Source organism: Heloderma suspectum, chromosome 8, assembly GCF_057233095.1.
Source record: "Heloderma suspectum isolate Gila_16-S chromosome 8, 16-S_ref, whole genome shotgun sequence".
NCBI classification, from domain to species: Eukaryota; Metazoa; Chordata; class Lepidosauria; order Squamata; family Helodermatidae; genus Heloderma; species Heloderma suspectum.
The window spans coordinates 17,163,967-17,186,348 of NC_139465.1; the positions used below are offsets into that span (position 1 = coordinate 17,163,967).

General features: G+C 45.3%; 1 protein-coding gene across 1 annotated transcript in view; it reads left to right on the forward strand.

Annotated features, from left to right (window-relative positions):
* Positions 1-311: 311 nt before the first annotated feature.
* N4BP1 (NEDD4 binding protein 1) overlaps positions 312-22,382 on the forward strand; it is a 36,570-nt gene continuing 14,499 nt past the window's right edge. The window contains exons 1-2 of the mRNA XM_084813013.1: positions 312-755; positions 16,300-18,038. Coding sequence (XP_084669139.1) covers positions 462-755; positions 16,300-18,038 — 2,033 coding nt within the window. The 5' untranslated portion in view covers positions 312-461. The remainder of the gene's footprint in view (positions 756-16,299; positions 18,039-22,382) is intronic.

Here is a 22,382-nt window from a genome sequence, read left to right on the forward strand (position 1 = left end):
CACGTCCGCTTGACGGGAGCCGGGCCGCCTCCGATTCCCTTAACAAAGATGGCGGGAGGCCGCCCTTGCCCGCTTCGGGCGGGGCGGGCCAGGAGCTCTTCTTCCCCTCTTGCCCAAAGAGCGGCCGCGCCCTCACCAAAAATGGCGCGCGGAGGCTCCGCGCACGGGCAGGAGCGACGCCCGCTCCGCCCAGCCGCAGAGCGGCTCCCGCCGGCGCCCGCCGCGGGTTGTGTCGCGTCGCGTCGGCGCCTCATGGTGACGTCGCCGTTGCATAGCGATGAGGCATTAGCGCTTCCGGGGTGTGTGTGTGTGTGTGTGTGTGTGTGTGTGTGGCGGCGGGGGGGGGTTTCCCCGGCCGCGGTTGTCTTGGCTCCGGTCGGGCCCGAAGCGATGGGAAGCGGCCGCGGCGGCCGCCACTGCCGGTCCCGCCGCCGCCGCAGGTGCCGCTGCGCGGGGCTCTAATGGCGACCTTCACCGTCCCCGCCGCCGCCTCGCCGCCGGCGGAGGGCCGCAGCGGAGGCGGGGCCCAGCCGGTGCTGGACGAGTTCACGGCGCCGTCGGAGAAGAGCGGCTTGCTGGAGCGCAGCCGCGGCGGCATCGAGCGCCTCTTCCGCGTGCGCCTGGCCGTCTTGGGGGCGCTGAGCGGCGGCGGCGGCGGCGGCTGGGCTTCCCTGGGGCTCGGGCAGCCGCAGCCCGCCGGGCGCAGGATCTGGCTGAGCCTCCTGGGCGAGCGGGAGGAAGTGCGCAGCGCCAAAGTAAGCGGGCGGGCGGGCGAGGGTGCGCCTGGAGGGCTGGTGTTTCCCGGGGCCGTGACGAGTATTTCCACCGGGGTCGGCGCGTCAGCCTGCTGCAGCCGGAACAACAGGGAGGCCTCCTGCGCCGGCCGTTAAGGTGCCCCAAGACCCTTTGGGGTAGATGGTGCGTCTCTGTGCTTGTGGGCGCGTAATATGTATCCGTTCTGGCACGAGCCTTTGTGGACAGATGCACGAAGCGGGCTGTAGCCCACAAAAGTTTGCGCCGGAATCCTTTTGTTTTCATTCATTCGTTTGTTTATTTATTTATTTATTGCATTTATACCCCGCTTTTTTTCCCCCCTTGCAAGGAACCCAAGGCGGCCGACATTATCCTCCTCCTCTCCGTTTTATCCTCCCTTGTGAGGTGGGTTGGGCTGAGAGTCTGCGACTGGCCCAGAGTCACCCAGTTGAGCTTCCGCGGCCGAGTGGGGACTAGAACACGGATCTCCCGGCTCCTAGTCCAACACTCTCGCCTTTGAGGTGCCCCTGCGACTCTTTGTTTTTGCTGCAACAGGCTAACACGGCCACACCTCGGGAAATTAATATAATATGTGTATGTGTGGGTAGAGAGGCGGGTGGGGAGTGTGTATGAATAGATAGGTATTTGTGTGTGGACGTGTGTATCTGTATATATTCATAAAGAGAGAAAGAGCAAAAGAAGTGTGTGGGTATAGAGAGACTTACAAAGCGTGTGTGCGTGCAGGGGTTGTCAACTTGCTGATCTCCAGATGTTGGACTGCAACTCCCATCATCCGTCACCATTAGCTGGGCTAGTTAGGGCTGAGGGGAGTTGTAGGCGATCAACATTTTATGTATTTCATGCCGTTATTTGTTACATTTCTATGCCACCCAATAGCCAGAGTTCTTTGGGCAGTTCACACATATAGAATCATAGAATAGTAGGGTTGGAAGGGGCCTACAAGGCCATCGAGTCCAACCCCCTGCTCAATGCAGGAATCCAAGTCAGAGCACCCCTAACAGATGGCTGTCCAGCCTCGTCTTGAACGCCTCCAGTGTGGGAGAGCCCACCACCTCCCTAGGTAATTGGTTCCATCGTCATATTGCTCTAACAGTCAGGAAGTTTTTCCTGATGTTCAGCCGGAATCTGGCTTCCTGTAACTGGAGCCCATTATTGCGTGTCCCGCACTCTGGGATGATCGAGAAGAGATCCTGGCCTTCCTCTCTGTGACAACCTTTCAAGTACTTGAAGAGCGCTATCATATCTCCCCTCAGTCTTCTCAAGGCTAAACATGCCCAGTTTAGCCTTGAGTAGTCTCTCTTCATAGGGCTTTGTTTCCAGTCCCCTGATCATCTTTGTTGCCCTCCTCTGAACCCTCTCCAGTTTGTCTGCATCCTTGTGGTGTACATGTACATATGTACATGTGTATGCATGTATGCACACACGCATAGTACGTGTGTGTGATATAACATGATACATTGTATTATGTATGTCATAACTTCAGAGTAAGGAAACAGCGCTGCAAACAGGTGGGTTCTGGATCCTAAAAGGCTGCCATCGTACACTAAGTGACAATATGCAAACAAAAGTGAATGACCAAACAGATGGGTTTAACAAACCCACCTCTGTTTGGTTATTCACTTACTTTAATACAGTGCAAACATACACATAAATATTTAACTGTCAATGTGTACATACATGTGTGCAATAATAGAACACAGTATATATAGCTAGCACTTGGCTTGAGTCCTTGGGGATAGGGTGGGCTAAAAATATTTTCCTCCTTTCTTGCTTGTTCATATACATGCTTTTATTGTGACCAGTTTTAAAACTGAACTACATGACTTGGGGTGGAAACAGAATTACTGTCTGAGAAACTTATCCATGTATCGAACCCCAAATTCTGCTAAGTACAATATAAAAAATAAAATATATGCCTACCATAGGGACCTATAATGCATTCAGTAGTCTTTACTTTTCTCAGATCTGGGACCCAACTTTAACCCCAATCTGTAACAAGGGATTCACTTTTCATTCTTGTTTATAAGCCATATGTCAGTCTTCCTACTTCCATCTCCCCTTTTTGCTATTTCCTCTCCCTTTGTTTCTCTTTTTAAAAACACAAGACAGAAAATGATATTCAGGCAGCAGTGCCACCCACCTTTTAGAACTGTCCTTATTAGAACACAACCCACTTTGGGATCAGGTCACTTCAGGTTAAGACAAATGTAAAACAATGTAAAAGGGTGAACGGATGAGGAAGCAAGAGGTAAATACCTTGGGTACATTAAGGTTACCAAATGGAATGATCATAGGGCCCAAACAGAAGAAGCACAGAGCATTTTAAGGTTCACATTAAAGTATTGGGGGGGGAATAGAGCGCTGTGGGGTACATTGGGGAAGGGATAACTGCCCCAATCCATTGGAACAGTGGCTTTGACTGCATTTCATCTAAAATTAAAACAGTGGGAGATCTGCTTTGTCCCTAATAAAGATAGTTTTAGGAGGGATAGGAAAAACATACCAGCTCAGACTGTTTATCGATCTAGCCAAGTTTTCTCTACACAGTCTGACAGTGGCTCTCCCGGGTCTCAGGCAGAGGTGTTTCCCATCCCTTGCCACTGGATCCCTGTAACTGGAGATGCCAGGGATTGAACTTAGACCCTCTTTCAAGCAAAACACATGCTGTACCACTGAGCTATGAATGTATACTGAGCTATGAATGTATAGGATCTGAATATCAGTTTTTCTCTCTGATATCTGCACCTTAAGGAAACCTTGGCTAAAGAGAGTCTAATCCTGAGTGAGTAATATACAGTTATTAGGGGCCTTCCATGCCTGACCTCCCCTTCTTCCTCATGCTCTATCAGGATCTTTAATAGCATGATCAACAAATTAAGGCTCAACTGCTGTCTGAAGTCAGGCTAGCTGTGGTGGAACTTGCATTCAGGGGGTGCAGGTTGAGCCTTCTCTGATGGAGTCTTAGACAATCAGTAAAAGACAGTTCTCTTGTACCATGCTCTTGCTGGGCATATGAAATGTAAATACTAGGAAAACTTTGGCAGTAATTAAAAGTGTTTCCATTTCTGAATATCTGTCCTTAACACAAATATTTGTGTTTAGTGTATAGAGGGAGGAGGAGGAAGAGATTTCTAAAAATGCAATGCGATAGAAGCCCAAGTTGGTGGCTGGCCAGCTAGTACTTAAGGTGACACTTGCATAAAGTCATGTGAGGATAACAGATGGAGGGAGAGAAGCTTGGGGCTTTGGCAGTGCCTCCCTTAAGCAATAGTGCACATAGTCATTTCTTTTTCGACAACTAATTTGGTAGGCCCTTGGCCCCATCATCAGCTTCCAAGAGGATGGGACCAGAGCCTATCAGTTAGTTGGAAAACCTTGTTAGTGGCAATGTGTGGCTTGTGGAAACAGTGCCAATGGAAGGAGAGAAGATGGGTGGTGTGGAAAGGAGGCAGCAGAGACTTTGGCACTGTTGCTGGCCTGATAGACCTAGTGTTTCAAATGAAGGCCATCATCACTTCTTTTGCAGAATTGTTTTTATATACGGCATAGGAGATTCTTGCTTGAACTAAAGCTGCTGCTCGCATCAGATTTTCTTTATATGCAACTGTGCCTGCATATAGGGAAAAATGTCTGCTTGTATTATTGAAGTAGATATGTATTTATCGATCCCCCCCCCCAATAATGGCATTATATAGAAGCCAATTCCTGTTGACCTACACTTTCAGGGGGCATAGGTCGAGCCCTCTCTAATGGAGTCTTAGACAATCAATAAAAGACAGTTCTCTTGTACAGTTCTCTTGTACTCTTAGGTCGAGCCTCTCTATCCTTAACACAAACATTTGAGTTTAGTGTATAGAGGGAGGAGGAGGAAGAGATTTCTAAAATGCAGTGTGATAGAAGCAAACTATCTGTGGCAAACTTGGCCAGGCAGGTAAACTGGTTTCCTTCTATACAAATCTACTAGTGTTTGAAGATAACATAATGGGCGAGTGGCCCTAAGACTTCTAGCAATAAAGGAAGTCCATAAAAGGTACCTTCCACTCCTCCTTTCATGCCAACCGTGCAAAGGAACCACTGGTGGTTGCTTTGTAAGTGGGATTTAACCAAGGTCTGGCACTTGGCTTGCTTGTGAGCCTAAGCGTTTGGGATCCAATATACTGTAGAAATAGTATTTGCCCCCAGAGACTGGGATCTAGCATTTTCCAAACAGCAGCTCCTCCCCATCACACAGTGAACCACTTGAAACTTGTTGAGGGGGAATAAAAAGTAGTTTGTGACACAGCATGGTGTATGTGTGGCTGCTGTCCAAAGGGAAAACATTCTTGTTGAGTGCACCTAAAGCAGCTCTTTGAGCCCCAGTCCTGACGTTGCTGCCAGAAGTTTGAACTTCTAATCCTCGTGCCTGGCTTATAAAACCTATGTATGTTCTTATGATTTGGAAGTATTCTTCTAGCCCTTGAGAACTATAGGAACTGCTTTGCCACCACCAAGTTAAGCATGTTTCAGTGTAAGCTGCTTTAGTGTGACTTAAAACATGGGAAGTGGAGAACAGGAAAGGTGATCAACTCACAAAGTAGTGACATGGCTAGACCACAGATATGTCTTACACAGGGTATATTTATAGTCACATGCAGCTCCTCTTAGGAACCTTATCATGACACTTGCTCTTTGATTTACTGTACAGTGCACGTATTTCCGAGAGGCTCATGCTGTTTTTGCAAACCTGACAAGTTTCAGTTCAGTGCCAAAATCAGATTATTGTAGAGCAGCAAAAGAGCTGCATTCTTTGCTGCATTGAGGAAAGGGTGCTTTCACACATTAGGCAGAGGCAAACCCAGGTGTGCCACTGTGTGTTCACTTAATGGGGAGCTGCATTCAATAATAACTCCCTAATGAGGGTGCCTTTAGTGCACAGTTGCAAGCATGCGTTTGTCATGCTTGCACTTTATATTGTTAGGTGTGCATCTAAAAAACGTCACGTCTGAAAAGGAGACGGGAAACAAAGTCTTCATACGCTCAGAGGGAGTTCTGCTCGGGCATAGATTGCTCTGTGGCAATGCAGAAAATTCTCAAGGGTTAGTTTTAAATTATTTTGACCCTACCTTCCTTCTTTCAATCCCCAAGGGAGCTTACAACATAAAACAAAATATAAAATCCTCGTCAACCATTTTTAAAATATGCCAGTATTAAAAATGGCAATGGTACAAGTGAAAATCAAAGCAACATTCATCAAATGCATAGGCATTTATTTATAGTATTTATACGCCACCCAAAATAACACACGTTCTCTGGGCAGCTGAAGAATTAAACAAAAATTAAATACAAAAATAAGACCACATAAAACTACAAAAGCCAATACTTTGTAAAAACCATCAGCAGCAGATGAAATCAATGCAGCAAAAGTTCAAGCAGCACCAAGAATTGCACAGATTCTAAAACTCCCACAAAATATCAGAAGATCTATAAGGGTGTGATCCTGTGCATGTTTAGATAGAAAAAAAAAATCAGGTTGGGGAATGCTGGGAGTTGTAGGACTTTTTTTTTGTCTAAACTACAACATAGGATTCAGGTGAGCCTCTCAAGGTGGGGGCTTGCTTCCATAACTGGGGTGCCACTGATGAAAAGGCCCTCTCTCTAGTAAGTTTGCTTTGTTTAAATAATTTTTTACCCCATTCTACAGCCAAGAAGGCTCCCAGAGTGGCATGTAGACAAGACGTAAGAAAAGTAACATATCAAAATTGTAAAAAGAGCATGTGATCTTCAAATAGCCTGCTTAAAGTGATGAAAGTTTGCCTCACTGGCTGCTCCTTCATCTCTTGCTCGGGGTGGTCTCTGTGAAGGGAGGAGGGGCCCAGTCCAACTGAGGCATCTGCAGGAGGTGGAGAAGATGATGACGGCAGTTCACCTCGCTGGCTGCTGTTCCGCTTGCTCATGTGGCAGTTAGGGTAAAAAAAGTTGGCACAATCTCATATGTCTAGGGAGGGTAGTCTGTAAACAGAGTACTACCTCAAAATAACCCCTTCCAGTCACCACCTACCTAATACCTGAAGCCAGATGCATCCAGAGCACTTGGAAGGAGTTTTTAAAACACTTGCAGGTTCATTCAGAAGAAGGCTGTCTTTCAGATACTTTGCCCAGCTAAGGTTTTATAGGTAAATGCCAGCCCTTTGAATTGGCCTAGAAATGAATTGGGAGACCGCAAAAGGTTTTTCAGTATTAACATATAGAGATCAGTTTGGCAGGTGCTGGCTAAAAACATTGCCACCATCTTCTGAGTCAGTTGAAGTTTCTGAACAATCTTCAAAGGCAGTTCTACCGGTAATGCATTGCAGTCTTTTGACCTTACAGCAACACATTGGTACTTATTCTTCAGTAAAACGGCATATTCAGCTTTTCTCCTGAGTGCCTACTTGGATGTAGAAATAGGCACAAGTACAGCTAGCATGTAGGAACATGTAACCTTTAGACTTTATTTTATAATCGAGCAATTGCCCAACTGTGGCTTTTACCATGTTATTTTTCGGGGTAAAACCAGAATGTTGCAATTCGGATTGCTTCAGTTGTTCGTGAGAAAAAGCACTTTTTCTGAAGCTTTGAAATTTGTGGTGCGGATATTGGTATAAGAAGCATAGCTCCCTTCCAGGCCAGCTGGAATACAATTGCATTCTCTTTAGTTTTCATGTTTTGAAGGATATGTGCCTATACTTCTTCATACCTTGTTTCTGGAATCCAACATTCACTCCCATAACCTGAAATACCATCAACTATATTGAAATGGCAGAAAGTGGACATGCCGGTCTTAAGGCCAAACTTTTGATAGCTGAAGCAAGCTTTTTTTCTAAATGAAAATTGTTGACACCCTTCACAATTATCCTTGGAATAGTTCACCCTTAGGTTGTAAAAGAGTAAGAATTAGACCTCTTCAGAGAGCATCCTAGCATTTTGGCATAGGTCAGTATCCGAGGGATCTCCAAAGCTGCAACTCGTCCAGAGTTGCAATGGGTGGCTTCCTTTCAAGGCAGGTAATTCTGTCATGTCTCTTCATTGGTCCTGATTGAATGATCCAGCGAAGAGACACTACAGAGTTGCCCACCTTAGTGGAATCCAATCAGAAAGTGGCAAGGCCAGAGCACTATAACAATGCAGGGATTCAGCAGGCAGTCTCTTCTGTGAGTGGGTGTTTTGGGATTCACAGGATCCTTTACTTCCTCATAGCACACAGTTTGGGAATGCTACCTTAAAGCACTGATACTGTTATAAGGTTGCTTTCTCAAAAATGCTTCCTTTGGCATAAGAGCATTCTGATTTCTGGCTTTCCAGAAAGTAGATGAAGTGGTGGAGTGACAGACTTAGCCAAGACCAGGACCTCATAGCAAAGGTCTCACATAACCAGTTGACTGCAGGTAAAATACAAGTAAAAGCTAACCTGAGCTGAGAAAAGAAATAGCCTGTTACGGCAAACTTATTTTGCCACTTGGCTGTTTCATTCCAAATAAAGGTGTTTAAGGCTGAGGTGTAGTAAACTTTTTTAATGGCTCCCCAGTCCAAAACACATTGCTCAGGTTCCAAAGAACAATGTGATTACTTTGTAGTCTGACTTCTGCTTAGTTGGATTTGTGTTTCTGGTTCCCCAGCTGTTCAACCTGCATGGCACAAAAACAGTTGGTGATATAACACGTGTGTGTCTGTCCTGCTGTACAAAGAAACAAGGTAAAGAAAACCTCTACTGGTTGTACACAAGCCCTTGCACTCGCTTACCTCTCTTTAGATCCTCCTCATTATGCCAGTCCTCACTGATTACATGATTACTTTCATGGGATTAGAATCAGGATGTGAGTCTTACTGAAAAATCTTATGTATTTGAATAACTTGTGTGGCTTGCAGGTACATTCCCAGTTGACTAAACTGCCTTATACGTGAAGGAAGAGTTCTGTAGTACTTGAAAGTTTGCATTCCTTCACCCTCCAGGTGTTGGCACAATAAAAGATGTATCTGAATATTTTTATTGCCTGGTGCCAGTGTAGCATTTACGCTAGGCATCAACTAATGGAACTCCTGGGCCATATTTGCCAGACCCCGAAGCTGTAACCTAGATACAACCTGAGGTGAGAAGGAATGGCATTTGCGGGAACATGCCATCAGGCTGTTTTAGGGATTAGAAGAAGTGTGTTTGCTGACATGTTTCTCCCAGTCATGTTAGCTTTCTGTATGTAGGGAATTCTATTGCAGGTATCAGCAGAAAATAGATCTCCAGTGTTTTGTACTTCAACTCCCAGCATCCCTGACCATTGTCCAAGTTAGCAGGGGCTTCTGGGAGTTGATATCCAAAACATTTGAGCTGTATCTACCTTCTGCCCGCTTCTGTTCTCTTTGGTAGCGTGTCCGCAGCGGTGAATTAGATGTGGAGAGACAGTTCAGTTCCTGAATGGAAATGCCCTTGGTAAAGTGTCTTGTTCATTTCTCAGTAAATTGGTGGTTCCAAGGCGATATAAAAGAGGAAATGCTTTCCTTATTAGCTTTTATTTTGTTACTAGTCTATCTTGAAAAGAAAAGCAGACAGCCACTGAGTTTTGTTGTGGGTCATTGGTTTTCCAGCTGATCCTAAAAAAAAAACCCATAAGCTTATTTAGGGTTTCTTGAATTAGATGTTCATAACTTCAAGATCTATAACAAATATTTTTGTTGATTTCAGAGTCAGTGTTGTATAATGGACAATGTGTTGGGCTTAGAGAGGCTTGGGTTCAAATCTCTGCTCCTTCAGAAAGCTCATTGGTGATGTGGGTCAATCAGACTCTCTGCCTGGGTTTGGACTATCAGCGGGGGAAACAACACAGCATTGGTTGTTTCCCCCACGCCCATGTGTGCCGGTCGTGTGACCAGGATTAGCCCAATTAACCATTGCGGGTTGCCATATTGTCCGAACGTGACACGGGCATAGTGACTTTTCAGCCACTCTACAACCCATATGTTATATGTAAGTAACATAGGTCTGTAACATTATACAAGCTTTCCTGAAGACAGCTTGTCTGCCAATACCTAGGGAGGTGGTGGGCTGTCCCACACTGGAGGCATTCAAGACGAGGCTGGACAGCCATCTGTCAGGGATGCTTTGACTTAGATTCCTGCATTGAGCAGGGGGTTGGACTTGATGGTCTTGTAGGCCCCTTCCAACTCTACTGTTCTATGATTCTGTGATCAAACTTCCCGTGCAGTGGGTGGACTCGAAGAGTTCTGGGAGGGTTCAAGGTCTGGCAGTGCCCCATGTAAACGGAGTATGCAGGATTGATAAAAATCAATTATTTAAAACAAAAAGATCTTTTAAAAAATTACATTGGATTGTTTTGAATTTTTAAACTTCATAAATAAAATACCAAATTTCTCTCTTAACTTAAAAAATAACATAATCACAATTAAATGTCATCATAAATGTGCTAAACCTGCACTTACAGTCTCATAAAAATTAAGTTATCTACCAATCAAAGATGGGCATTCATTTCAGTTTTTCTGTCCAGCCTAACTACCAGCTCTTGCTTCTTGAACATTTTGGGCTTTCAGTTTCTTGACTAAAGTCACATGTGCAAAGACACGAGCTAGATAAGACTGCTGCTCTGCGCTTATTTGGTGGTGGAGTTGGGCCAAGCAAGGCGAAGGAGTTAATTAAGACAGAAAGAGAAGATAGCAGGTAGATAAAAATCCATGTTTAAAAAAAAATCCCCCAAAGTGGATTTTAAAAAATTAAAATTTGATTTTTTCAGATCAGTAACTGTCAAACCTTGCTTAGTGGTCAGATCAGTCATGGGTATTTCATTTCTGTTTGCTATTTTTGTTTTTGTGAGGGCAAGGCTGGGCCAAGACAGAGTGAAGCTGAAAGGAGCAGTGCTGGAAAGGAAAAGAGAAGCCAGAATTGTCCAGTGTGCATCTTTCTGTATTCTCATACTGAGGTTGCAGTCCTATACCCACTTACCTGGGAGTAGGCCCCACTGAACACAATGGAACTTATTTCTGAGGAGACATGTAGAGGATTGTGCTGTTAACCTCAAATTGTCATGGGTGCTGGTCATAAGAAAGACCCTTAATGGGGCTATTTTAAAGAAATTCCCTCTGTAGGTAAAAAGCAAAGCATGCAAAATATATACAGTAAGATGAAGAGATGCAAAGCCTGCTTGTAAGAATTTTTAAAGTGTAAAGAATATTCTATTTAGTTGTAAATTAATTTTTTGTATTTTAGTGGTCAGATGACTTAGTGGTCAGATTTTTACTATTGTTCAGGAAATATATGGAAGCTTCAGTGGGAAACTCAGTTTAAATCAGTGACTTAAATCACCCAAGGGTTTGTTTTTGTTTTTGGAGGGGAGGGGGGCAATTTAAATCAGTCCACCCCATGTGACAGTAGGGAAATTGTTGCCACAGGTGATGCACTGTATGTTATCGTTATTTCCTGATGGTGTTACGCTTGCACTGATAGGTCCTCCTTATAGGATGATGCCACACTATAATAACTGTACAAAAGTTCTACATTCCTGTTTCAGCCCATAGACACTTCGGAACAATTTGAAAATAGACTCCCAGCTAGGTTATATCACGCTTCCGCCGCTGCCACTGCATGTGGCATACCCGGCTGGTATGGTGTAGCTTTGGCTCAGGGGAAAGTGTTGGTATTGTCCCCACTTAATGAGGTAGCTCAGAAGTCCCATAGGCATTGTTATACCACCTCTGACTATATGGCAGGGCTGGTGCGACAGACAACATGGAACTGTGTCAAAATGCTGAGTAGTGATGACACTCTGATGTACAGCAGTGGCCGGGTTTCCTGCCCCATGTGGGTATATACCCTGCCATGTTTGCTGATGAGAAAGGGACACATTTTACTCTGAAAGAATCATATATTGTTCCCCTGCTTACCCATACCTTCACCCCCATCTGTTGTTTCTCTTTGTCTCCTTTAGAATGTAAGCCCCTTGGGGCAGGGACCTGTCATACGTGCTCTTTGAAAAGCAGCATAGATGGTGCTATATAAAAATAACTAGTGTGTCCAGCACTGCTTTCAAAGCCAGGAGAATATTTGTTCTGTGGTTGAATGATACACTGGAATACATGTATTATAGTGGCTTATCAGCAGTTCAGCATGAAGGATGCATTGGCCCACCACTCAAAGATTTAACTGCTAGAGACACAGAGGATGGAGCCGAGACCGGAATTGTGAAACTCTTGAAAATTCATGCTAACAAATGTTAAAAGGCATCCCTAATACTTTTAAAAAGAGGGTGTATTGGGAACTGTCATTCATCAGGGACAAATACCAGGGTATCGCCGTAACGGTAGTTGCCAGCCCCTCTCCTTTCTGGTCAAGCCCTCCTCCGACCAGTATTCCGTAAGGGCAAAGTGATGGGGAGAGTGGTTGGTTGGGCGCTGTTGCTTGAAGGCACCCTGAGAGCCTTTAGGCAGCAGCGTCCAACATCCCTCCTGCCTTAACTGTTTCAAAATGGGACAGCAAGGGGGGGCTGGGTTGCTGCTTTGGTCCCGCATGGTTGTTGGTCTCCAGGCACCTTGGCCATGCTGGGGAAGTGACAGCAATCGCTGCACTACTGCCAGGACAATCTCTATCTGTCTCTGCAGCTTCAAAGCTGGGAGGAAGGCTGCCTACTTGTCATGCTCACTAGGGTGAGGGAAGCAGAATTGTTGAAGTTTACAGGTACAAACAGTTAATTGAAGCATATTGGTGATATTACATCTTTTTTCTCTAAAAGGAGCTGACAGCTTCCATCAGAAAATGGTGCAGTGACATCACAAAAAATGCAGATGGGGTTTCAGCTAGCTTGGCTTCATGCACCTTGAACTGAGAATTCCAAGTCCTTCTTTCCCTTGTTAACACTCTGGTTTTCTTTAGCGATTTGCTTGCTGGCAGGGGTGGGATGTTTTCCTAGTGGGAATGCATATTGCATCATTGAGCATAACTTGTGTAAGCCTCTAAAACTAAGCCAGCTGAGTTATTTCAGGAAATCCTGCTTTGTTAAAACTGTTCATCTTTAAGTGACAGTTCATTATATTCCAGGAGTCACAGTGGGCAATATCCATCTTATGGAAAGTCTATGAATGGCTGTCTATGAATGATCCCTGTCTATGAATGGCATTCTTAATTGAAGGCCATGTTAGTACAAACAGTGATTTCTGTCGTTAAAACACACCATAAAGTCCTCAGCATTCCTTTTAACATACTACAATTCATACTGAGAGAGAAAGTAAAGGGAGGAAGGAAAAGAGTAGGGGCTCACCTTTAAATAGGAGCATCTCTCTCCTGAACCATTTCTCTGTAGGGACATTATAAGATTAATGGAATTACAGCCCAGGGTGCCTCAGTCCACTACAGAGAGTACAGCTAGCTTGCATAACTAGTGTCACAGTGGAAACTGAGCCGATAGAACCCCAGAGCAGTTCTGATTCTGAGGAGGAACAGCAATCCATGGGAGAGGAGCAGAGATTCCTCCTGCCAGCATTCCTGAGATAGATAGTGACCCTGGCAGCGAGAGAGTGCAGGAGGGGGGCTTACTGGACGCTCAGCGCCAGCACAGAGAGCGCCGACAGATGGAGGGCGCAGAAAGGCGTAGCGCTCGTCTGGCGCGCAGGCAACGGTCGCGTCCAGAGGACCCAAGGGCAAGAGGGAGGAACTCTCCCTAGCCCATAAGTTCAGGGTCTTCCCGTGATTCTCCTTCAAACGGGGACCAACTGCCTAACCTGGAGCATAGGCTACTCTGCTGTTCTTTGCTTAGTCGCTGGTGATTAGCATCTGAAAGAGTCATTAAGTTGTAAAAGGATTAAAGCCTTGAAAAGAATCCTTTTATCTGTGTCTTGAGTTAGCTATTGGAGTAGGCTGAAAGAGGCCTCCAGGGCGCTCCTGACAGCTAGCTTCATCGGCAGTGGGGTGAGGAGACAATGTGACATACTCTCCTTCCTTAAATTGAGACCTAAGGCACAGTGTCCTCAGTGAACCTCATGCTGTTTGTCTTCATGTGAATGCAACCCATATTTGTTCCCTCATGGTACAAATAAATCACTGTAGTACTGCGTTTCTCAGTACTCTTGAAATACCTGAGCATAAACCTCAGAGCCAGGACTGGAAAAATATTTCATGTTCTTAGGGTACAGCACTAGCTCTTTGCAGAGCAAAAAGGAGAGAGAGAGAGTCCAGGTTCATACATCACTTTAAGCCATGGTGTCTTAATAAGCTACTCACAGGAGCTTATTCTGAAAATAAGCCTCCGTTATTCCCCACACGATCAGCCAATTAAGCTACTGTGAGTAGCTTATTTTCCCCGCCCTTGCTCCTCCTCTCCAGTCCTCCTGCTCTGCCGGATGGTATCCCAGCTTCCCTTGTGCTACCATTGTCATGGAAAAGTGAGCAGTGTCTGCCTTATCATGGAGGGCTGTAAATGTGATACTTCACAGCAGGGGAATTACACAATCAGGGGGTGCTGTGCTGTACTGCCTGACTTTGCTTTTTCACAGGGAAGTGGCCAAAAAGGGGGAAAGGGGGTGGGGTCTGTAGCTCCTTGGCACTGTGTTACTTGGCAGCCCGGGATTGTGTGATCAGGGAAAGCTAGCCAGAGAAGGGAAAAGGGAAAAAGCTCTAGCTCCTTGACAGTTTGCTGGAATGGTGTGAAATTGCATGGGTAGGATGCCTTCATGTGGGACCTCCAGATCCTGTAGTGAGTAAGTGTGGAACTGTGTTTCTTCATGGAAAAGTGAGCAGTTCTTCCCTTCTTCCCCTATTTTCCCCTATTTCCCAAGTTGCACAGTTTCAAAGTAGTGATCAGGGAAGCCTGTCATTGTGTAACTTCACCGTAGCGGGCTAGCACGATAGCACGATGCTGTCACTGTATTCTGGGAAAGCTGTCATTTTGTAACTGTAGCACGGTATCAGGGAAGGCTGTGCTTGTTGGGCTGTGGTTGTCCTTGGGCTGCTTGTCAGATCTCGGAAAAAGGGCTCTGCAGGCTGGAGCAGAGTGGCCATAGCAGTTTTCGCTGCCCTTGCCAGCCAGCTCTGTAGGCAAGTGGAATAAGTCACTGTGAGTGCCAGACAACACGATAAGCCACGGTCGCTTTAATAAATCTTGCTGCAGACCGTGGCTTATTAGAGTGGCTTATTTGGGGGAAATAAGCCATCATGGTAAAAGAAAACCACATGCAGATAATATGATAAACCACCATGGCTTATTCAGAAAAATAAACCACCGTGGCTTATCGTGAGATGCAAACTCATTCAGAGAGAAAAAGAGAGAAGCAACTTCAAAGTGCCACTGTCAGTTTCCTACCCAGCAGGCCCAGGCTGGCTCATTGTGCTATGCTGTTTCTTCTTAAATCTGAGGTAGAAATTCGTATTTGCTGTTGTCATCACCGCTGTGAACCATTTTCCTGTACTAAGCCTTTTCTTTGTGTACCTTCAGTTAAAGCCCTGTTTAAGTGTTGCCAATATGGTCTGCGGCATTCCCACCACAATCCTCAAAAATGTGGAAGCCATCTTCAGAGCTAGGCAGCTGATGCCCTTAATAGGCACAAAGTGGGGGCAGGGGGGGGCTTGCACAGGGCTGCTAACGCTTGCCACTGCAAGGTGTTATGTATGTACAGGTTGGGATGAGAACTGGTGAAAATTCCCCAGGAGGCGTGGAAAGAGCACATGTTTGCATTCAGCCCTCCTAGTTGTCCCCCTGTGCCTGCAAAACCCTTTATTGCAGCCAAAGGATAAAGTCCCCCTCAGCCCCCAAAAAGATCTAAGGAGGTGAACCAGACTTGCAGGCAATTTTCCCCGATTCCCCTTTAGTTCCCAAGCTGGAAAGAAGTAAGTGGGGGGCACACACTTCATTTTGACCACCTGAACATCCATCCTTGGTTGGCAAGGGCCTTTGTCTTCCACACTGCTCTCTGCTGCCAGAGATATTCCCTAACAGCTTGAGAGTGATGTACATGTGCAGCCCTTGGCCTCTGCATTTGCAGGGGGCAGGGAAGTAATATTCTTGCTTCTGTAAGGGTAGGGTGTTGGTAGACAGGTAGAGACCTTCTCCTATTCTGCCCTCCCTCCATCCCAGTTAGCTGTATAGGTAACAAAGCACATAAAATATACATAGTAATACACTAAGTCCTTTTTTGTTGTCGTATTGATGTTGATGTCTGAGAATAGATACCTTGCCAAAGTTGCAAAAACTCTCTTTAAAGTAACCTCTAACCTTTTAGGCTCCACTTCCAATTTCTGAACATTTCTGTCTTCTTTCTCTCCCTTACTCCTCTTTAAAACTTAATAAGAAAAGGAAATGGTGATGGTGCTGCATATACAACCCACTCATGGCTGGTGATGACCACCAGTGATAGACCAGTAAATTAAGTGACCTTCAAACCCTCTTGATTCTGTGATCGTATTGACAGGTTTGCCTTCAGTTTTGAACTTCTGATAGGGTAGAGAAAGTAGGTTGTGTTGTGTCTGGATATCTCAATTGTTAAGTGCTATTTGCCCTAATTTTTCTTTTCTTGTTGTAGGAATATATTAAAGGGCTTTGTGAACCTGAATTGGAAGAGAGGGAGTATTATCCCAAAGACATGCACTGTATTTTTGTAGGAGCCCAGAACCTCTTCTTGAACTGCCTTATTCAGGGGACCTCTGCCGATATTACCGTCATGGAGATTGGGACGCTCAATATTAAGGGTGGCGCTGAACCTGTCGTCATGGCCAGAAGCCACATTCAGCAGTTTGTGAGTCTCTTCAAAAACAACACAAGTCTCTTTAATGGCAGAGAGTCGGAAGTGAAGAAGCAGTTCAAACAGCTTGTCGAAATGCATGCAGATAAATATACAATGGACTTGTTGATTTTACCAAGCTCGCTGAAGAGAGAACTACTCAACCTTGCACAGAAGGAGAGCCTCAGAACAGAAGGTAAAATCATAGATCTTGCCAATTCTGATGGGATGCCAGAGCTTTTCCCAAATGAAACACAGAAACGATCTGTGATAAACAGTGATGGCAGAACAGGTTTGGAGGAAGCAAGAAACAATGCAGGTACCCCAGTCACTGAGTTAGCAAAGCAAATGGACACAGTCTTCCCCAATACTCCAGACAGGCATTTCTTACCTATAAACGGTCTGAGTTTGCTAGAGACATCAGCATGCAAAGAGAGGCAGTCGTGTAAAAGGAGGTCATCAGATGCTGAGGAGAGGCTTCCAAAGAAGCAGTTTTCTTTAGAAAACAATCAGGATAGCAGACAGACTGCATGCAGCGCTCTTGGTGGTGTAGTGTTGATTGATCTGGTCAACGATACAAGCATTGAGTCAGACCGTCTGGGCCTGTGCACTAAAGAAGGTGATGAGATAAGCGAGGAAATGGAATACAAGATCTTGGTGAACTTTTTCAAGAGCATGGGCTACTCGCAGCAAATTGTCGAGAAGGTGATTGGAGCCCATGGGCCATTGGCTGAGCCACTCTTCCTTCTGGAAGAAATTGAAAAGGAGAGCAAGAAAGGCCCCAAAGAGAAAGATGAGGTTGTTGTCATATCACAGACTATCGGAACACAGATGGAGAAAGATAAAGGCAATTCTAGCAGCAAAGGTCACAAAGACCTGGGTCACAAACCAGTGCCACCAAAAAACGCAACACAAAATCTGGTCTCTGTTTCCCAAGCACAGTGCAAGGTTGAAGGCAAGTCGCACACATCAAACCATGAAAACCAAACTGCGCTTTCAGGCAGCAAAAACGTACAGTACAATGACTGCAGTAGAGTGAGCTCACATTATTATTCTGAACAGTCTCATATTTCCCAAGCAAGTGATGTTGAAAGTGATGGTCATGTGAATGCATGTAATAACACACAGAGGGTAACAAAAGATAGGAAACCTAAAGATACCATCTTGGTAGCGAGGGGTGGCTCGGAGACTCCACACCCACCGGTTCAGAAAGAAACCGTGGTTCTTCAAGCATGTGCCGAGCAGTCGTCCACGAAGCAGGATCATCAGGGACGTTGTAACCCTTTGCAGCTTGGAGGCAGGCAAGCTGCTTCTCAAAAACCAAATCAGCTCCCAGACACTGTACTTCCTCAACCACTAACAGCTCCTTATCCAGAAAGGAGAATGGGGGGCTCATACAGTCATCATGCCGACCCTTCAGTCACTGGGGTTCAGAGGTTTCTAGAGTCTTTGAAAACTCCATACAAGCTGGAATTGAAAAATGAGCCAGGGAGAGCACACTTAAAGTACATAGTAATAGATGGCAGCAATGTTGCAATTTCGTGAGTATGGATGACGTTTAGATTTGTAGAGCATTTCAGAGCGAAACGACTGGGGGAGGGAGGGGAAATTACCAAAAGCGTGTGCACAGAGAGCTGGCACCGGGGGCGGCGGGAGGTGTATTTGCCAGGACTAGCTTTTCTTGGTGAGAGAAACTTAGATGAGCCTTTATATTCACGCTTGCTTTGAGACGATGGCTCTTTTTGAACATTCTACAATGATGAGTAATATCCAGAGATCAGATGAAAACAAGAAAATCTGTGTTCCTGTCCCAAAAAGGGTGGGTCCCACTCAAAAGTCCCGTGCAGCTCCCCAGCAGCTCACGTGTTGTTCCTGAAGAGTACAAGAAATGAATTAGACATATAACTGAAGGGGCCTCCCCAGTATATGTATGCATCAAGGGTGTGAAATATCCCCTTTGGTTTACGGGCAAGCTAGCTTTTGTGCCTCCTTAAGAAATGCATTTGAACTATTAGTGCTGTTACATGTGATTTCCTTCTTGGTGTTTTCTGCTTGTATTACACCCTCTCTGCCATGTCCTTACCTGTTTTGATCTTGTGTCTTCGACAGCCCCCATGGGGCATGCTTAAGCTTGGATGAGGGATACGCAGGTTCAGATTCTCCCATAATATTTATATAGTATTTTAGAGCGATGAGAGTGCTTTACATACATTATCTCAGTAATCATTACAACAGCCCTGCAAAGTAGGTCAGTGTTTTATTAGCCTAACCCCCTCCCCCAAACTACAATAAGGAAGTTGGAGAGAGAGTAAGTTGCCAAGGCAACCTAGCCGCAGTACTGCTGAGGCAAGATTTGCACTGGTGTCTTCTGAGTAAACAGCTTGTCTTTGCTGTTGTGCTTCTTCAGCTCTATCATATCTGTGATAGCTGTTCTTATTTACAAAGCTCTCTGAGTAACCAGCGACAAGTCACTATTTCACAGCCTTAACCTACCTACCTCACTCCCAAGTTCCTTGTCAGAAGGGTGTGATTCACTCGTAGCATAAATAAAATTGCTAGCTTGTTTATCCTATGCAAAAAGCAGAAACAGGCAGGATTACCAGTGGAATTTTAGGCTTTGCTGGAAAACCCCAAATGTTTAGAGTTCGACGCCAGCAGCTTGGAGCTGGAAAAAAAAATTTTTTACATATGAAATATATCTAAGGCCCTGAACAATAAGGGCTTGGATAAATATGAGAGACCTGCTCCTTAGTGCCAGCTTCAGGATTTTGGGGGTCCTTGAACAAGGTACCTTGAGTCGACCCTATTAAATTCAGTAAGGCATTGTGCAAGGAGAAAACTCCCTCCCAGTACCTCTGACCTTTCTGGGTGTCCCATACAAAGTGGGGATAGCTGTGCTTCAGGGGTGGTGTGCCCTCTCCTGTTCTTGGGGCCCTGATAAATGCCCAGCTCCTTTCATCAGCCAGCCCAGCTACTACTGGAGCTCTCGCCTGCCCGCTCCATCCCAGACTGTTTGAATTTAGTTCCAGTTTAGTTGAACTAACCTGTTGCATCTTGGATTGGCGAGTCTGTTGTCAATCAATTACACTGGATGACCCCAAGTTCTAGTATTATGAGAAAGGGAGAAAACTCTGTCTCCACTTTCTCTACATGATGCCACATTCTGATAGCCTCTTTGTTAGTCTGGAACTTGCTTTCCTCTGTCTCTGTTCATTGACCTTCCTTTTAAAACTAGGATTGTTGCATGATTAAATAAATACTAGTTGATTAATCGTGTGGGTTTCAGATGATCAATCAAGTGATTTCAAATGGTATGTGAGTGGTAAAAGCCATTTTGAAACAAAAGCTATACTTTAGTGTTAGAAGATGCATTTGCGTGTCATAGCAGGCACCACTGTAGAAACATTCCCTCTTACGGTGAACCTGATAGTTGAGTTTTCTCAGGAAGTTGGATTTGGAGCAGGAAAGCTCTGTGTGCATGTGCTTAATCCTGTCCATACCTCCTACTCCCTCTTTCAAAATGGTGCTTGCCATCGGCAGGCTGTTACTGTATTAATAATATTGATATTATAATGACTAATCACAGGAACCTTTTCAGTCTATTAGAAGTTTAAAAAAAAAATGATTTAGAGAGCAATCCTATGGGCCCTGGACGGAGTCACGGTTGGAGTGGAATAGGATAGTTCAGTTTCCTGGACCAAGGTTAGAGACAGAGCCCTGACCTTGGACCCAGGAGTCCAAGCTCCCCCTTACAGCCAGCATGGAGAGAACCGCACCAGCTGCCTCTCCAAGGTCGCAAAGATCACCTTGGGGGGAAGAGAAAGGGGGCACGGTAGTGGACAGGAAGGGGACGGGACAGTTTACACCATATCCCCAGGCTCCCCCCCCCCCAAGCCTCAGGTAGGTGGACAAAAGTGCCCATCTAACTAAAGTGCAGAGTGGGAGGCACAGTGGAGGCAAAGATCGCCTCCAGCGCACCTCCCACTCCACACTGGTTACTCGTAAGCCTCTGAGTTTGGAGGTTTACGAGTATCAAGGGTAGATCCGCTAGGATTGCACTGTTAAACATGAAAACCCCAACTTGAACACTTTCCAAAGACAGTAGAGGATCTGCCTCCCTCTTCTGCTGTACTCCTCCTGTAAAGGAGCAGAAGTGGCTTCTAATTTTGTGTATAATTCGGTGTGTGTATTATGCCATGACATACACAGAGCACCCTTCAAAGACTGGCTTTAAAATGGGTTATTGAAAGTTGTTGTTTTTTTATCATTTGTAAATGGTGGTGGGAGGGATTTGCTTACCTGCCAAAAACATGGAATGTAAATAAGAACCTTTGGGTGATACAGCAGAATCTTCTTTAGATATGTAACAAGGCACTGTGGAAGCAATTGCCCCAACTGTGAACCCAGTCCACTGAATGTTGAAACAAATAGAAATTGCACAAGAACACCCTTACATTCTTGGGCAAGCTGTTTGTTTTAACTGTGTTTGCACAAGGAAATGATACTCAACTGTTTTGCCTTTTTTTTTCCTGAGTGCTAGGATCCCCATACCAGCTTTCAATAAAACCACAGAGCTAAAGTTTGAGAAAAATTGTAAACATGCAGTGTAATTTCAAAATTTAACAACCAGAGAGCCTTGTAATGACGATCAGATCTTAACCATCAGCTCTAGCCACAAGTTTCCAGAGAGAGAGAGAGAGAGAAATTGAAAGGTCTTGACTACCGTCCCATTAACCTGGAGTTGCAAGGACTGGTTGTGGGGGGGGCGTCTTTCTGGAGAGAATTCCAGAAAGGGAGGAGTCACAAGACAGTGCCCTGCCCCTGCTGGATGCCAGCCTCACCTCTGAAGGCAGTGGCATTAAGGGCAGAACAGTGCACAACATGTACAGTTCTGCCCCTCAGATGATCTCCAGACTATGAGGAGGCTTGTATGAGAAAAAACACTGATGACATCTGCGCACAGAAATTTTGTGGTGAGGACACCTTTGGGGGCAGGGGAGGAGGATTATTGCAGGATAGCTAAAACCAAAATAAGATAACCTAATGTTTTTAAATCTGAGAGCCAGTGTGGTATAGTGGTGAGAGTGTTGGACTGGGAGCTGGGAGATCTGGGTTCTAGTCCCCATTCGGCCATGGAAGTTGACTGCGTGACAGTCACAGACTCTCAGCCTAACCTACCTCACAGGGTTGTTGTGAAGATAAAATGGAGAGGAGAAGGATAATGTAAGCCGCCTTGGGTTCCTTGCAAGAGGAAAAAAGGGGAGATATAAATGAAATAAATAAACAATAAATCTATATTAAATAACAATATAATTTAAACGTTTTAAACAAAAACAAGGATTTAGTGCCAGTTATGCCAGTGCCCTTGCAGCAATTGGCCAGAAGGTTGGAAGGTGGGAGCAATTTTACTTCTTAGTAAGGAAGATGATCAGGGGACTGGAAACAAAGCCCTATGAGGAAAGACTGAAGGAACTGAGCTTGTTTAGCCTTGAGAAGAGAAGACTGAGGGGAGAGATGATAGCGCTCTTCAAGCACTTGAAAGGTTGTAACAGAGAGGAAGGCCAGCATCTCTTCTCAATCATCCCAGAGTGCAGGACACGGAATAATGGGCTCAAGTGACAGGAAGCCAGATTCCAGCTGAACATCAGGAAAAACTTCCTGACTGTTCCAGTAATACGACAATGGAACCAATTACCTAGGGAGGTAGTGGGCTCTTCCACACTGGAGGCATTCAAGGTTTACCTGGACAGCCATGTGTCAGGGATGCCCTGACTTGGATTCCTGCATTGAGCAGGGGGTTGGACTCGATGGCCTTGTAGGCCCCTTCCAGCCCTACTATTCTGTGATTCTAAGTGGGTGGAATCCTGCCTCCACCTTTTCTCTTG